This window comes from Neophocaena asiaeorientalis, unplaced genomic scaffold (genome assembly GCF_003031525.2).
Source record: "Neophocaena asiaeorientalis asiaeorientalis breed wild unplaced genomic scaffold, Neophocaena_asiaeorientalis_V1.1 scaffold249, whole genome shotgun sequence".
NCBI lineage: Eukaryota > Metazoa > Chordata > Mammalia > Artiodactyla > Phocoenidae > Neophocaena > Neophocaena asiaeorientalis.
Window position 1 is genome coordinate 5720324 of NW_020172625.1, and position 18686 is coordinate 5739009.

Consider the following 18686-nt stretch of genomic DNA (forward strand, 5'->3'; position numbering starts at 1 on the left):
TTTTTTTTTTTTTTTTTTTGCGGTACACGGGCCTCTCACTGTTGTGGCCTCTCCCGTTGCGGAGCACAGGCTCCGGACACACAGGCTCAGTGGCCAGGGCTCACAGGCCTAGCTGCTCCATGGCATGTGGGATCTTCCCGGACAGGGGCATGAACCCGTGTCCTCTGCATCGGCAGGCGGACTCTCAACCACTGCGCCACCAGGGAAGCCGTGATCTGGGATTTTTAATACGTGTTTATTAGCTAGCACTGTGCATTGTCTCTGAAGCTATTGAAAAGACTGCACCGTCTCATGCATTGTTGGTGATTGTGGAAACTGATAAAGCCTTTCTGGCAGGCAACTTAGTAATATGTGTCACAGTTTTAAATGTGTGTGTAGTTAGTCTACTTCTGGGAATTGTAAGAAGATAAGAATGTTAGATAAGGTCACAAAGCTATTAATCACTGTGTATCTGTGTGTACGTGTTTACTGTGTCTTAATTCTTTGAATAGACTGGAAATCTAGGTTTAATATACACAGTAATTAAACATACACTTCTTGAATGTCTATCATGTGTCAGGCTGAGTGCTTAAGTGCTGTAGATAAAAACGTCAACAGTCTTTAACTACAGAGACTCACAATTGGACGACCAGAAATTTTTTTTTAGGAAAAAAACAATCAAATTTTATTCTTTTTCTAGCACCCAGAGATAGCAATTCTTAACATCTGCTTTCAACTTTTTTCTATCCAAATATTTTCAGGTTTTTTCACAAGTGAGATCATAGTGTACACAGCAGTTTTAAACCATTTTAACTTAACAGTTTATCACAGATGCTTAAAATTCACTAGAAGGATTATGCTTAATGTTTATAAATGCGTTTCTGTCTTTTACATATCTGCATCTCATGGATGTGCAGTTCATGTAAAAATTCCCTTTTGTATCTTGTCTTCCTTCTCCTTCTGTTATACTAATGTATACTTTTCTGGCTCTTTAACCTCCAGCCTCTAAGCTTATTTTATTTCTGTTCTGCCACTTCCAAATGGAAAACTGTTTCCTCCTTTATCTGCTTATCTGGAAATGGGGTTCATCCTACAAGACTCAACTGATATACCTCTTTCTCCAAGTCTCAAATCCAGCTTCATCCTCTGCATTCCTGTCATGCCTTTAGTAGACTTGCATTATGGAAGTTATCGTACTCTGTACGCAGTGGCATCGGCCTGCGTCAGAGATCACACTCCACCAGCCTGGCAAGTGGCATTAGTGAAGCATTTTCCTGCAGGTCTAGGTTGAATGCTCTGGGCAGAGCAGCCTCTAGGTGGCATAGACTGTTTTGAGAACTCCTCACTTATGGAAAGCTCAGGACCGTGAAACAGCTGCCTGGCTAAGTTCTGTAATCTGCGTAGGCCCAGTGAGTCATGTGTTGGAAGACGTGAACCCAGACCATAAGTGGTAACCAGAATATTTTAATCAGCAGAAAATAAAACTCCCAGCAATAGTAAATATTACAATTTATTATATTTGAAAATAGGCACCTACTAACACTGCTCCTTTGGCATTCTTGGGACACACATTTTCTTTTTAAATGGAGGGGAAGGTGTGTGATTCTCTCTTGGCTTGCTGTTGGCCTGACTGTGTCCATGCCGGAATGTGCAGAGTTCTGAAAATTGGGGTCAGGAGTCAACAAGATGTGACCATGCCCATTTCCATGCATTTGAGAACAGTGATCTTTCCTTCCACAAATTCCTAAAATAGAAAACTGTGGATTCCTGTGCCTTCTTTGATAATTATGTCATCAATAATCAGAGGGTGGTCCCAGTTATATTTTCATGCTATCATGGTGAAGTTCATGTGTGTGTTTCTGTTCATTTGGGTCCGTGTCTGCTTGGCATCCTCCATTATGACTCTCACTCATGGCCAGGGAATCCATGTCCCCCTCACAGATGGTGTATTTGGCATTCCTCATGCTGTTCACTTACACCGTGTTGGTGGAGATGCAACCCCAGCCCACCGTGCAAGAGTGGCTCGTTATCATTTACATCTTCACCAATGCCATTGAGAAAGTCAGGGAGGTGAGTTATCCCTTCTACCTTTGTCTTCTACATACCTCTGCTAGATGTGTTCTGCGCTTGGGTGATGAAAATGGAGAGGTCAAGCATGAGGGTGAGTCAGGCAATGATCCTGATTTGTATGCTACAGGAAAGGTAATTAGGGGGAAAATTTCTGATCTCAACCTTTTATTGTTGCCAAATAACTTTCTGTTGGTTGCTGCTCTTTGAAAGCAGTTATTTTAGGGGACATCTTAGTGCGTTTATCAGATCTAGAGTGATGGTATCTAGTTGTTTATAGACCCTCCAACTATTTGATTTCCCAAAAGTGTTTTTTTAATAAAGCTGATTTTTTTTATAGCCTAACATTACTTGCATATTATTGCTTTCATGTCACAGAGTGGCACATAAATGGCTAAAGTTGTGCAATGTGTAAAGAATTCATTTATAGTTTTTGAAAGTTCCTACTAAACATTTTTGAACATTTACGATAAAAATTCCTCTGGGGCAAGTAGTCCAAGAAACAAAACAAAGCAAACTTTTCATTTTTAGTTTGCAGTGAGTCACTTAAAACAAAAGAAAAGGAATGAATATTCCTATCCAGTTATAACTGCAATCACATACCGTGTGACTTAGGCTGTTTTAGATATCATTGTATATGTATCTCTCTCTACCTCTGTGCATTTACATACAATGATTTTGTCCTAGAGCTAATATGACCAACCTTGTATATTATGTAGAAAACAATTCAGCAGAAAAACATTATCCGAATTCTACCATTTTTATTATGCTTCAGGGAAAATAGCTTTTTACTGTTTTACATTTAAGTTTGTCTGATATTCTGTTGCAGGGGTAATTTCTTATAATAGTGAATTCTAATATCACGTTCTGAGTAATTTGCTAACTACTCACTAAATTGCAGTAGTGGGGCCAGATTACAGGATTCTTTGGTTTCTTTGCACTAGGCTATACGTCATGAAATGGAATTGCAGCTATATTCCATTGCAATATTGAGTTTTAAATGTCTTGGTGTTTCCCTGTGTTAGTTTAGGATTAATGAAAGCTAGAAAAACTTTTCTTTTTTAAAAAAAATTCTGGTTCGTTTTTAAATAGCTGGCCAGTACTAACAGTGAGATTAAACTACATTTATAGAATTGTTTAAATAATTCATTCCCCAAGGATAACTTACGTCTCCAAAATCCCCTTATGATCTAAGGTTTGGCATGATTCCAAATACTCCTTAAAAGAACAGTTGACGTATTAAAGATCATACTGATCTTGGGTTATAACCCATTCTTTAAGTTTCCCTCTTTCTTTCATCTTTTAGGTCTATATTTCAGAACCTGGGAAGTTTACTCAAAAGGTGAAGGTATGGATTAGCGAGTACTGGAATCTGATGGAAACTGTGGCTACTGGCCTGTTTTTGGTGGGTTTTGGCCTTCGGTGGGGTGACCCTCCTTTTCACACGGCGGGAAGACTAATATACTGCATCGATATCATATTCTGGTTCTCACGGCTCCTGGACTTCTTTGCTGTGAATCAACATGCTGGTCCCTATGTGACCATGATTGCAAAAATGGTGAGTCTGCTGTATAATCTGGTGTTCTTTTAATAGTTCTACTTAATTTCATGGTTCACATACATTGGTTTAACTTTTGAAGGTATTTAAAGAAGCACACACGTCATCCCCACTTTGCTTATAACCATAAATGCATATTTAACAAACGTCCTTGGGTAGCATATTGGGTAATTGATTACAATACTCAGCTTACCCTTTTCGTTAGGGCCAGATGATGGGGGGTTGAATCATATTTGTCTCTGAGCACAGTAATTCCTGAGGGCCAGATTTATGTGAGGCTACCACCAATAATATTTTTTGCTGAAATATTGATTTGTCTTTTTATCTCTGCACCCCCAGCCAACTCTTAAATAGTGATCACTGTGGGCCACAGATTGTTCTAAGTACTTTGTATGTATTAACTCATTTAATCTTCAAAACAACTTTACGACATGGGTACTATTATTATCTACATTTTATGTTCAAGGAAATGGAGTTCAGGTAAATTTCCCAAAGCCGTAAGTCGGGGAGCCAGGATTCAAATCTGGGCCACCTGGCTCTGTCTGCCATCTGAGCTCACTGTGCGCTTGTATTAGCCCTGTCCAACTGGCTTTGCACAGGACCTAAGAAGGACAGTACCTCAAGATCATCTTTGCTTTTTCTTCTGGAATACTCACTGGCAGGGAAAGGGCAAGTTCTTGAGAAGGAAAGGTAGTGTTGAAACAAAGGAAGAAGACAGAAAAGGGAGAACCTCCAGGATTCCAAAGATAGATTTTTTTTATTTTATACTTTTCTCTTAGACCAGCAATATTTTCTCTGGTCTTGGTGACATTGGTATTAATTCAGTAGGTTATGCTGAGGTAATCCCTGTATCTCAGTGACTTAGCACAAGTTTATTTCTCCCTGATACAAAGATTGATGTATGCTCATGGAGGCCGCCCTCTACCCAGTGACTCAGGGATCCCAAATCATTCCATCTTGGGACATAGCTGTGTCAACATGTGGCTTCTGAGGTTTCCTATGACAGGGAATAAGAGGGATGGAGAACATCTAACAGCTTTTAACTGCTCTGGATGGGAAGTGACTCAAATCACTGTTACTCCACAGCCCAGTGGCCAGGAATAGGTCAGGTGGCTCCTGCCTCATGGAAGGGAAGCTCATGGAATATTCACGGAGTATGTCTCTGCCACAGGGAACAAGTGGGTTGAACTGATGTACATGTAGTAATTGAAATGAATTATTTAGAAGGGCCTTTAGAAAATTACAGTACATGTGCTATACATACATGTGTGTATACTTTTAATACAAAGACTACGTGTTTGCGAGTTAATGAACCACTGGATTTAACAAACATCATTTTATAGTTGTTTTTGCATCTTAAAAAAAAAACTCTTCACTTCATTAGGATGTTCAGTACCTTGGAGCAGATTCTTGGTCTGATCAATTTCTCAGACTCTAACTCCTGAAGATAATCCTGGGAATAAGGAGCCATTTTACTAATTTGAATATCCCTATTTTTTTTTCTTTTTTTAACCTCTGATGAAAAGTTAGATATTAGTTAATCAAAAGCTATTCATATTTCATCACATCTTAAAAAAAGAAGCACAGATCCTCTACAGTTAGCACACTTAAATTACTCCATAGACTACATTGACATGAAACATATACTATGCAGAGAAAACAAAATGTGTTAGCCAAAGGAAATCCAGCTATTCACGGACTAGGCATTTTGGTCAATGACTAGACAGTCTTATTATTGGCAGGTATAATTATGATGGCTGCAGGTGTTTGATTTGTTTTCAATTTCAAATCTGTGGTAAACTTCTGGCTGTGCTTTTTTGCAGACAGCAAACATGTTCTACATTGTGATCATCATGGCCATCGTCCTGCTGAGCTTTGGAGTGGCACGCAAGGCCATACTTTCACCAAAGGAGCCTCCATCCTGGAGCCTTGCTCGAGATATCGTGTTTGAGCCATACTGGATGATCTATGGAGAAGTCTATGCTTCAGAGATAGATGGTACGTAGAGGATTCCGCCACCATGCAGCAATTGAACCTTTGTAGATACTCAGAGTAATAAAGAACCCTGGAAAACAAGCATCTGAATCTTAAAAATGTCAAGAGTTTGTGGTATTCTACTAAGTCAATATGCTAAATATTTGTCTAGAGTCATAGGACTGTGATTCACCTTATCTCTCATTCTTTTAAATTCTTTATTTGTAGTTTGTTCAAGCCAGCCGTCCTGCCCTCCTGGTTCTTTTCTTACTCCGTTCCTGCAAGCTGTCTACCTCTTCGTGCAATATATCATCATGGTGAACCTGTTGATTGCTTTCTTCAAGTAGGTTATTTTAATCAAATACAGTTATTTTGTATGAATCAAAAATGGGTGCAGGTATTTTGAAAGATTCACATGTAACCTTTGTTTTTTGTGTGTTTCATGTTTAATTACTGTGGTTTTAAAATATGGGCATGGAACTACTGGCAGGAAGGCAGCAAAATATGAGAAGAGAAAAAACAATAAATAGAGAGTGTAATAACAGCAGACTGAAAGGAGATCATACACTGTAATTAAGCAATAATTTGGAATCGTGGAGAGTAACAATTGACGAGGCTGAAAGTTGGTTAAAGGGTCCTTGATAACTTCCCTTCATTGGCTCTCAGTATATCTCATTCTCTGTTTTCTTCTATATCACTTTTCACTTCTTCTCAGTCTTCTTTTCTGGAGCATCATATTCTCTTCAACCTTTTAACATTGGAATGTCCCTGGGCCCAGACGTTTGTTTTGTTTACACTTTGGTGATCTTGTTCAGTTTCCTGTATATGTATACTGACAAATCCCAACTGATATCTTCAGCCTAGGTCTCTTTCTTGAACTTCAGTCCTGTAGATCCAGCTCTCCTGTTCCATTACCAGTCAGATGTATAATACTGGGTTGGCCAAAAAGTTCGTTCGGGTTTTTCCATACCCTCTTATGGACAAACCCGAATGAACTTTTTGGCCAACCCAATAGATTTCTGAACTTTCAAATGTCCAAATTCTTGATCTCCCCTCTTTCCCAACATACACTTATTCTGCTTGTAGTCTTTCCCAAATCTATAAGGAAGACCACATGTTTCTGTCAAAGCTTCATCTTTCCCATTGTTCGGACCAAAAACCTTGGCATTCTTAATGTGTCTCATATTTCTAGCTCTAGACTGTCAGGAATACCTGTTGACTCCATCTTCAAATAGATCATCAGTCCAACCGCCTCTCACCACCCCACTGCTACTACCACAAAGACTCCTAGTTTATTTCTCTGCTTCTGTCTTTGGCCCCTATATTCTGTTCTCAACACAGTAGCCCTAATGACACTTAAATTTTTAAAATTACTTACTTAATTAATCACTCTATTCCCTAATGACCTTTAAAACATATGTCAGATTATGTCACTCATCTGCTCCAAACCATTCAAGGTTCCCCATTTCCTTCTGGGTAAAAGTCAAAGTTTCTACAATGACCTAGCTTCTCTGCTACCTCTTCAATCACCCATCACACTACTATTCCCCGAATCCATGCCTCTCCAGCCACACTGGCCCCTCACAGTTTTTCAAACAACACAGGGGTGTTTGCAGTTGCTGTTCCCTCTGCCTGGAATGCTCTACCCCCAGATATCAGCGTGGTCCATTCCCTCACCTCCTTTAAGCCTTTGCTCAAATGTCCCCTCTTTAATTAGCCCTAACCTAAGGATATTATTTAAAAGTGCAGCCCCCTTTCCTTCAACCATCTCCTTGGCATGCCTGGTCCCCCTTACTCTTTTTTCTTTATACTACCCACTTATATATACAAATATATTTTATAATTTATCTCTATATTGTGTTTTTTCCCCTGTTTATCTCTTATACTGGAATATAAGCTCCACAAGAACAAGTTTGTTTTTTTGGTTTTGGGGGGGTTTTTTTGGCCATTTTTTGCCCATGAATTTATCCCAGGCCCTGAAAAGAGTGTCTGGCTCATATTTGTTTAATGGATGAAAGAAATCAAGTGAAGTGATGGGAGAAACTAGTATTTTCTGAACGCCTCTTTTATGTCAGGCACTGTACCAGGTATTTTATTCATTAATTATCTCACTGAAGAGAGAGAGATAAGAAAAGGGAAATCAATGCATAGAAGTTTAAAGAAAGTAGAGGAGATAAAGGCTGAAGGCAAGCAAAATAAATCAGAACACACACAAAGAGGACTGTTGTTGCGTATATATGGGGAAAACATACTTTTTTGCTTGTTACAAGGTTATGTGATAGCTATCGTCTCCCTTTAGCCTCACCATTTTATGCACTTGTAACATTTGCTGGTGTTTAATTACTGTAGCTATTTTTTTGACATTTCAAATAAGATTAAGAGTGGGTATGAGATTTTTGTTTCTCAAAAACGGCAGGTGTCAAAAGGGCGGCTGACAAATCCTCCCACAGGCTAGTCTTCTCACAGAGATGAATACACTGAGGACCATACAAGCTGAGCAACCCCAGATCGGACTACTTGTCCAGAGGCCCCTTTCCAGATTCTGTAATTACAAAGAACCTGAAATACACTGTGAAGATCGCCACCTGCTGGTGGGCAGGCTGTGATCACACTTGCAGTGGGAGTAACATGTAATTTTGGTGGCCCTCAAACTTGATTGTGCAGAATTACCTGGAGGACTCACTGAGACACAGATCGCTAATTGGGTCGTTCTGGATAGGGCCCAAGAATTTGCATTCCTCACCTGTTCTCAGGTGATGCAGTGCTGGTGGCTAAGTGACTGCACTTTGAGAACTACCGTTAAACTCAGCCGTCGATGTTTCCTTCATCTACTTTATGAACTCTGAAACCTCCCTCCTCCTCTCATCCTAAGCTGGCTTTCTCCAGGATAGTTCGGGTTCCTTCTCTTTATCATTACTGCAGTTTAGGGTTACCTGCATTTTTATTTGCTAAATGTGGCTGCCCTTCTCAAGTACTTCTCTGCCATCTTTCTCTAAAGAAAATAAATTACATATTAGCCTAAGCAAAATATTAAGATGGATATTCCATTGTGTCCTGCCCACCCATATCATGTTATAGACTTAAAGTTAAATAGTTAAGGGTGAATTTGTACCACTCACCACAACTTCTATTACAAGTTCTATAATATCAACATATTTACTGCACTATCTGCATATTATAATTGATATAATTAAAGAGAGAAAAATCCCAAGGTGGCCTACCAATAAGGAGTCACTTTTATTGTAAGGTTAATATAAATAATTGATCTAGCTGCTGAATCGAAGGTCTTCTTATTGACTTATTTTAGGATGAATTGATTTTTCTTCCATCTCTTCTTCTTCATTAATATTCTTTCGTTTGAATGTTTTAAGGAGGATTATTCTAGCACTTCTCACATTTGACATTAGGAGAATCTCTTCATAAGGTTGATGATATAGAGGGACATTAAAGCTGTTTACCATGAATGATGAGTTATGGACTGAAAAGACCCTCTTATGTGAGAAGAGATGGTGAATCAAGAATAATGTTACCTCCAGAGGACAGTTTCTGTTCATTGAATTTAAACTGTTGGCATTTTCTTCTCTCTGATTGTCATTTCTACCTTTTGCTTATTCTGATTAGCATATTTTAATGTAGAAGGTGATTAATGTATGTTGTTTGGTGGAAGAAGAATCGTAAATGCAATGGATATTATTTTTATTGGCTAACTACCGTCCATGTCAGGCGAACCAATCATAAAAGTTGGAAAATAAAGCAATAATCTAACTGTTATGTTTCAGGATTCCATATTAAAACACTGTCCTTCTCTTACTACAACTTACAGTAACGTTTACATAGATCTGAAATCCATTTCAAATAACCTGTGGAAATACAATCGCTATCGCTACATCATGACCTACCACGAGAAGCCTTGGCTGCCCCCACCTTTTATCCTGCTGAGTCACATTGGTCTCCTCCTTCGCCGTCTTTGCCATCACCAAGCTCCAAATGACCAAGAAGAGGGTGATGTTGGATTAAGTAAGTTTTCATTGGTGGGGCAGGAGGAAGAGAGTGCAAGAGTGGAGATCCAAGGTGAAGACACCTGGAACGTTGTCGATTAAATTCAGGGCACAGGATGGAAGGCTCTGGGAGTTAACTGACCAAAGAGTATCAGCTGAGCACCTGGGTCTAAGTAAATGCGTGGATCTCATTACGTGGTTATAGTACCTTTCGCTAAAAGTAGCTGATACTTCGAAAGAAAGGAATAGGTAGGAACAGAATCTCTGCTTGGATGTGTAAAGGCTTTTTGTCACCTGGAAAACCCTGTGCTTTTACTCTGCTTAGCTGGGAAGACGTCAGAATAACTCCTAGAGAGTAGTCAGAGTGACCCATACTTATTTCCCTGTTGTTGAAGATGGAATCCAAATTGAAAGGATACAGAAGGTCTTGTGGACTAAGGGGAATAGATAAACCAGACTTTGCTTAATTTATTCACCAGAATCATGGCTCTCTAGTTCTCTACTCTACTGAATATGGAGGTGATTCTTTATTTTCAAGAACTTCAACTCAGGATGCAGAAATGTGGATTCTCTCTTTTGCTTTTGGCAAAGCTTAACTCGACATATTTTGAGATTTTCCTAGTTCACTTTGCTTATCCATATATAGCATGGTATGACTGTCATACTAATTGTCATAAGAGAACATTCCTTCTTGTGGTTCAGAGATCTTTCGTAGTTCCTCTAGGCCCGCTGGTACTAGGCCCATTTCTAGATAATTCCTAGATATAGAGGAAATGGATAGCATAAATTCACAATCCTTTATCTCAATCCCTAAATTCGAAATACATTTGAAAATGGAAAGTCTTTTTCTTCATAAGTTGGAGAAAGACTCATTTGGACAGAAGAGGCTAACGGGACTAATGTAAGCCATTTTATCCTCTTTATCCCTTGTAGTATGGATATTCATTGATTTTTGCTGCAGAAATGATGTGTTTGATTTCAGGGTATTGCCCTAGCTACAACTAGGGATTTTCCTTCATATATGGCAAATGCACTATATTACCTTTCCAAAACTAGAAAACTTCTGATTTCTGAAATGGACTGGTTCCAGGAATTTCAGGTAAGGGATTGTGGACTATTTATACATTTCGGTGGGCCCTTAGGAGGACAGATGTTAGCACAAGGTTGACAGGGTGACATGCTTTTGCTCCTGTAGTTGAGTAGTTGGCTCCGTGAAGTATTTTTCTTCTCTTGAGTCACTTGGTGATTTATTTTTCTTTTCCATTTCTTTCCCCTAAGCGATTCAGCCTTTATATGGAAGTCAAAGCACAACTGAAGTTAATTTAAAGGCTTATAATAATATTATAATTTCCTGGCTTCTAATGGAGTGGCATCCCAGAACAACTGTAATCTAACAGGAGAGTGTGAACCACTTGAGAGATCCTGGGATTAGCTAGGATTTGGCCCCGTTTTCTAGCACCATAACAAACAACGCTTTCCTGGGCTTACCTTGATCTGAGCTTATAGGATGATTCTGGTATAAAACTCGAGGAAATATTCTGATGGACAGAGGTACATTCACCCTGAGCTCTGGGAAATTCTTGAATTTTTGTGAGATTGCCTTTGATACTCTGTATTGAGGATCAAGACGTTTGCACATGGGGAAGCAGTGCCACCTGGTGGACAGTCACAAGAACGTGCCACATACTGCAAGCTGCACCTATCATTGGAACTGCTCTGTGGGTTGTTTGCTCTCAGGAATCCACAGAAGGCTCAAATCATACAATTCTAAAGTTCCTTACTCATACAAGATTCTTTAATGCAAACACACATTTAGAGTTGAGTGGGGATAGGGATTTTTTTGGTGTCTGAAAGATGCTTCCAAGCCATAAAAATCAGAAAACATTGTACCTTTGAGTTGTGAACACGTTTTATGGCTGAGTATTTTCTTTTAGTCATCTTTTAAAATGAATATTTTTGTCTCATTTTATTGGAAAATTACAGAACATTTGCATTTCTAATAAATTCTGGAGAACTTTAATGGTTCTTTTTTTTTTTTCCTAACTTAGGTGAAATGATTGAAGGAAGAGGATATTCCAATTTTACCCTTTTTGCAACAGCATTTTTATATTTAACAAGTATTAGAAACTTGCTCAAAAGATAATGCATTTTTCTGCTAGGTCAGAGTAAGAGTCAAGGTGGTAGACCAAATGTGATTGCTGAAGTTTGATGTAGAATTGCATTAGTTTCATAACATCATGAAATGACATGTCTTTTAATGAATTAATTGTAATTGTCAAGGAAGAAGTATAGCCTTGATTGGCCATTGACTCGTCATAATGTCTCTTTCTTCAGTAGAAGAACTTAGTATATACAAACTCAGTGTATATATAAACTCAGTGCAACGAGGTAAAACTTTCTTATACTTACTGGATTAATTTCAACAGACTTTGACTTCTTCTAACCTTGATTTTAACCTGTAGGTTACTTATTGTCATTTTGACAGATAAACCAGTTGGTGGGGGAACTTCCATATGCATATAAATGTGAATTTTTATGTGTAAAAGTATTCTAATTTAAGAAAATATTGAAGATAAAGTATCTGTTCCACGAGTCACCTTCAAATTCCCACATCTCTTTATAGGACAAAAAGGAAAGACCCAGCCTGGTGTTTCCAGTTATTTCTACATAGTGCTTCCCAATTAATATTAGGAATACAGTGTGACAAGGCAGCAGACTATTATCATGCAAGCTATGGTTTTATCCATTTTTAACACCAATGGAAGAAAAGTCAGATACTGTATCAGCTTCCTATGGAGGATGAATAATGATTCTTTTTATGCACTATACTTATTTCCATAGAACTCTACCTGAGTAAGGAGGATCTGAAAAAACTTCACAGTTTTGAAGAACAATGTGTGGAAAAATACTTCCATGAGAAGATGGAAGGTCTGAATTGTAGCTGTGAGGAAAGAATCCGAGTGACGTCAGAAAGGTAAAAGTTATATATGTATTTTCACCCTCTAAACTGCTACCTAAACCTGATTCTACTAGAATGTCTGAAAAAAGTAGAAAGGTCTACTTTTAAAACCCAGAGGTTTTGATTTTCTAAGATTTCCTCTAGTATCGTATAATATTCATGCAATCAGTGCACATTTATTGAGCATCTACTATGTTCCAGGCAGTCTTCTAAGTTAGTAAAGATAAATGGTGAATAAGAGAGCAGGGGCCCTTCCTTCATAGCATTCACATTCTAGTGAGTGCATGTGGAGGGGTGGGGGTGGAGTGAAGGACAAAAAAGATATATGTAATTTAATGTCAGACAGTAAAAGAACAATGAAGGGGAAAAAAAGTAGTATAAGGGAATAGAGATGGATCGTGGTGAAGGGTCTGCTGGAGTTGGGGGTTGGGTTGGACCGCTTTGGGAGCCTGGTGCAGGAAGGTCGCTCTGAGGCAGCTGAGAAGGAGAGACTTGAGGGAGGTGGAATGGAGCAGCAAACGTGGATGCAGGTGAGTCCAGGAGCAGCAGGGTGCTGGTTGCACTGGGAATCATGGAGTCATAGTCTCAGGGTGCCTGACTAGCACTTGTGCAGTGGAGTTGAGGGCAAATTCACTGAAGCGTGTGGAGGGTGAATAGAAGTAGAGACAGTGATTAGAGGCAGATTTTCTAAGAAGTGTTTCTCTGGAGGGAGGTAAAGAGGGGTATGGGGACATGGTGCGGTTCTTTTGTTTCATGTGGAGATAATAAAAGTAATATATTTGTTACTGGAAAAGATCTACCAGCAAGGGAGAAGCTGCAGGAGCCGGAGGGAGGAGGTGATTTGCTGAGTGAAATCCTCAGGAAGGGCAGTTAACGGTGGGGGCCAGGAGAGAATATGGAGAGTGCTCCAGAGGATGCAGCCAGGCTGCGGGAATGCAGTTCTCGCGGCAGTCATCAGCTGAGGGTGTCTGTGGGTGTGTGTGATTTGGGGGGGCCGTTCAGAGGCTTGAGGAAAGAGGAGGCGTGTTGGAGAAAGTGGACAAATGTAGAAGCTCGTAGGTCAAAGCTGCTGTACATGTGCCACTAATCGCAGGTACACAGCACTGGATCAAAATATGGACTGCGTGTGATCGTGGGCATTTTAAAAATTTAGAAATAATTGACATATTATATTAGTTTCAAGTATACAACATAATGATTCGATATTTGTATATTGTGAAATGATCACCACAGTGAGTCTCGTTAACGACCATCACCATACAATTTTTTTTCTTGTGATGAAGTGTTCAAGGTCTACTCTCTTAGCAACGTTCAAATGTACAACACAGTATTATTAACTAAGTCCCAGTGATTATATGCATTTTTTAAAACACAGCATTGCTTTCTTAATTGGAAGCAAATTGGCAGAAGTTAAATGTGTTCTCTTACTTTTGAATACACACGGACCTGACTATAAAATGTTATACCTAATTATGCATATATATTTTCTGATGTCCAAATAGATAGATAGTGAATCCTTAAATATGGCTTTATTTGAAATTGAATCACCTTAAGAACTTTCTAAATGGTCACCTTGGGCATATGACTTATTTCTGAACTTTTAAAATTAATACCATATTTATGTAAATATATTTTAGGTAGCTGATTGAATTTCAGATCAAATTTTAATATTGAGGAAAAAATTGAGTATCAAATAACAATTTGTGAACCCACAACATTCTATTTTACTTAAATAATATCTTTAGGCCAAAACTCTGTGAGCTTCCTTCTTTCCCTTTCCCCTTTCCACACGTTCTGCCTCCTTTGTAGCTATGCTCATTGAGTCCTGCCGGCCAGCTTGGTTCTGCTTTGTATATGTACCCAGATAGGAGTTTACGGAGCCGGCATGAAGTCCTGCTTCTAGCTAAGTGTACTTGGGCAAGTTTACTCTGGGCCTTGTTTTCTTCTCTGTAAAATGGACACAAAAATAGACCTACCTTTTAGAGTCGTTGTGAGGATTCCATGGGATAATATAGATGAACTGTGTGGCAGTGTGCTAATGGATAGTAAGGGAGTCGTGAAAGTTATCTATTATTATGTAAAATTAGGCTCCAATTTTGTGAGTATAATTTCTTCTAAAATACATATTCCCTTCCAAACCTTAAGAAAAGGGATGTAAATAGATAAGATGGGTCAAGATAGGCACCTCCGCCCCCCAGTATTATGTACTGGAACAAGGTCATGGAGAGCCCTTCACTTTACACTATAAACTAAGGAAAAATTTTAGGTGGTCAAACAGATTTACCTTCTAGGTTGTTAGCATATGGATTTGAGGAGTCAGAATTGGAACTAGGGAGACCGCTCGAGAGATTGATACAGCAGACAGATGATGCCCAAGGACTAGCCAAATTGGTGGTGGCATTGAAAGAAGTCCATTTGGTCTGCTGTAACAAAATACCGTAGACTGAGTGCCTTATAAGCAGCAGAAAGTTACTGCTTACAGTTCTGGAGGCTGGAAGACTGAGATTAGGGTGCAAGGATGGTCAGGTGAAGGCCCTCTTTGGGATACAAACTTCTCATTGTGTCCTTACATGGTGGAAGGGGCTAAGGAGCTCTGTTGGGGTCTGTTTTATGAAAAGTAGAGCACTGATCCCATTCGTGAGGGTTCCACTGTTATGACCTAATCACCTCCCAAAGGCCCCACCTACTAATACCATAACTGTTGAGGGTTAGGATTTCAACGTGAATTTTAGGTGGGGACACAAACATTTAGGCCATAGCAAAGAGGATAAAGGCATATTTAGAAAGGACAATTCAAGAGGTGAGTTAAGGATTGGCTGTGGCAGTAAGGGAGAGGATGAAGTCCAGGATGACTCATATCTGTAGCAGGGTAATTAGGTGAAAGGTGGCACTAAAAGATAAAGAGTACAAAATGCATGGCAGGGAGGGTGGGGGAAAGCAATGAGGTTTAGATTTTGTTGAGCCTGAGATTCTGGTGGTGCTTTTATCCAGAGATGCCTGGAAGGCTTTACATACATGAATCTGAAGCCCTAGGGCAAAATTTGAACTGGACAAGGAAATTTGGGAGTCATCTGCCTATTTTAGGAAAATAAAATTATGACAGAGGAAGTGCTCATGCTCAGGAAGCAAGTGGAGTGAGGAGACTCAGTGGGTTGAGGGTCTCACCCTGAGAGGTGTCAACACCTGTGTAATGGACCGAGGAAGAGGAACTAATGGAGAAGACTAAAAAGAATTGATCAGAAGAGTATAATGAAAACCAGGAGAAGGTAGTATCACGAGTCAAGTGAATACAGAATGAAAACTGGAGAACCAGACATTAAAAAAAGTAATTCAATAATAATAATGAGTAATAATAATACTAATAGTAAACTGAACACCAGTAATCATCATATGCTATCACATTTATCTTGAATTGTTTTCTTGGGATTTGAGTAGAGAAGGATTAGATGGTAGATGGTTATGTAGCTTCTGAAAAATATTCTAGATGCTTTCAAGGTCTCTGGTATTTGATTATGAAGCCCTAATTTAACTTCAAAACACAGTCGATCAATTTTCCTTCTTGATAGAGCTATCTCACCAGCCCTCTTTTTACATGGTTGTCCTTGTTGAGGTCATTCTGGGGAGCTTGTAAATGAAGTATGGGAGAGAGGGAAGAATATTTTCCAGTGGTAACTCAGCAGTAGTTTGAAGAGGGAGCGAAAGGAAGTTAGGAAGATATTTGCATGTTTGCCTACCTCTGAAGAAGAGATTACCTATATCTTTACAGAGTTAAGTGAATTGTAAAAGTGGAAGGAGAACATATTAAGGCTGTTTCATATCTTACTTCCTCTATTTGGAATGCCAGCTACTTTTTGTCCCTAGTAACGTAAGCCAGTGTTTTTCCTCTCTATGTTCTATGGAGTAAGATGTTAACTAGGTATTTTTCCATATTAAGCATGTTTGGGTACGTCATATTTGGGAAATACTACATTTAAAAAAAGTTTAAACACTTTATCATAATGGGCATTGTGACTCAGTAGAGTTATAGTTTGAGCTCTTCCTATAATCATTTCGCCATGAAACCTTACTGAGAAACCTTTGTGAACAACTCCCAGCATGGAAAATGTGGGTGCAATTCATTTACCCCTTCACGGGACTCTAGGACCCCAATAGAACTTTGCCTGGATCCCTGCTGAGTTGCTGAGAGGTGCTGGAGTGCAGTGGTTAATGCCATTGAATATGGAGTCACACTCTCTGGCTTTGAAGCCTCACCCTGTCATTGACCATGTGACTGGCCATGTGACATCTTTTCATGAAGGGATAGTAGGGTGGTCATGTGGATTAAATAAAATGATGTAAAATGCCTGGCACATAATGAGTGCTCAGTGAATGTTATGATTATCATGTTATGATTATACTTGTTATAATTTCATTTTACAGTATCTGGTCCAGAGACCCACAATGAAATAATAACCATACTGGTTTTCCCACCACCCTCAAACTTTGCACAAAGGAAACTAAAATTACGAGAATTTCTTTTACATGTCAGAATGACTAAAAGACTAGATTAAATTAATGTAGATGGTGGCTGAGGAATATAATTAAAATATATTTCACAGGGCATTGAGCTTTAGAAAAGAAGTGCCTTTGAAACCAAGAGGACCTGATTTGAGAGTGACCCGGTTATTTGTCTAAGTCTCTATTGTAGCAATGTTACCTGTGCTGTGAATAGTTGCTGGTGTCTATTGTATCCCTTCCATGTGACTGCTGCTAATGGAACTTAATGAGTTTCCATGACTGCTGTTTGGACTGTACAGTTTTTGAATTAGTTGAAACACTGCACTAGATGGAGAGGCTCTAATTAAGCATGTTTGGAAGGGAATATGCATATATTTTGTTCTCTTTTCTTCATCATCCTTGCCAATTCTAGTTTTATAGGTTCCAGAAGATCAAGAAGCCTTTACTAAGGCTCTGCTGAGTTATAGAAGTTGAAGCAAGAAAGAGAGGGTTCCACCCACATAGGTGATAATCAAAATTATACCATCCTCTTTATTCTTTAACTCCTATCTACAAAGCTTCCAGGAAGAAGTGGAAGATTTCTCAATCCATGTGACTTGAGATATATTCTAGTGAGGGGATGTCTAACACTATTTTGGGAAGTGCTTGCTACAGCTGAGTGCTAAGCTCTTCATGGTATAATTACTGCTTTTCCCAGCCCTCAAATAAGACTGGGGGCAATTTGTTATTTCTGCATACGGTCATGTCAGCCATGAAACTGTTGGTTTCCTCCCTTGCAATTTTTCACTTTATTCCTGTTTATCAAAGATTTTCATTATGGGGAAATTGGAAAGTCTACTCCTTCCTCCAAATAAAAGAATGAAACAGGGAGAAAAGAAAGAAAAAAATGTCACAAGCTAGGGTCCACTGTGAAAAATTTGGTCTTTTTCCATTTAGTCTTCCATATATTTTTTAGTTAAAATTATACAGGTTTGCATTTTGTCCCCCTACCCACCTTACACATCAAACACATTTCTCCAAGTAATTAAATATTCCTTGTAAACATATTTTAATTTTTACTGTTTCTTGACTTACAAAGTTTTTATCACAAATTTAAAAGTATATAATGCAGAACACAACAGACATCCACATCCCCACCCCTGCTGTCAGAAATAGACAAAGAAAATGACTATTAACAATGTAAGTATGATTTTTACTGGCTGCATAATATTCTATCTCACCTGTCTGCCTTAGCATAGTAAAATTCCTGCCTCTTTATTTGTCTTGGCTATTTGAACGTTCCAATGTTGCATCCCTGCCAACCTTGAGTCACTAAATCTCTTTTTAAAAATTTGCTAGGTTAAAAAAATGTCACAGTGTAGACGAACTCACTGTTGTCTTATTTTTATTGATAATTTCTCTGCTTACCTAATGAGATTGGATATTTTACCACGTTTCATTATCTTTTGTGAATTATCTATTCATGTCCTTTGGGGTCTTTATATTTGTTTTCCTCAACAATTTGTAAAAACTTTTGACTACTTAGGGGATACAAACACCTCACTGTATTTGTTAGAATAATTTCCTGTTTATTTTTTGTTTTCAAATTTTGTGTTTTATTTTCATGTGTATGAGTTTCATTTTATGTAACCACAAAATATGTATTTTGTAATTT

At 38.7% G+C, this 18686-nt stretch overlaps 1 protein-coding gene across 1 annotated transcript in view; it reads left to right on the forward strand.

Annotated features, from left to right (window-relative positions):
- Nucleotides 1-18686, forward strand: part of TRPM6 (transient receptor potential cation channel subfamily M member 6) — a 178605-nt gene that overhangs the window by 121493 nt on the left and 38426 nt on the right. Inside the window, exons 21-26 of the mRNA XM_024738988.1 lie at nt 1921-2049; nt 3353-3604; nt 5428-5602; nt 5807-5921; nt 9402-9595; nt 12418-12550. Coding sequence (XP_024594756.1) covers nt 1921-2049; nt 3353-3604; nt 5428-5602; nt 5807-5921; nt 9402-9595; nt 12418-12550 — 998 coding nt within the window. The remainder of the gene's footprint in view (nt 1-1920; nt 2050-3352; nt 3605-5427; nt 5603-5806; nt 5922-9401; nt 9596-12417; nt 12551-18686) is intronic.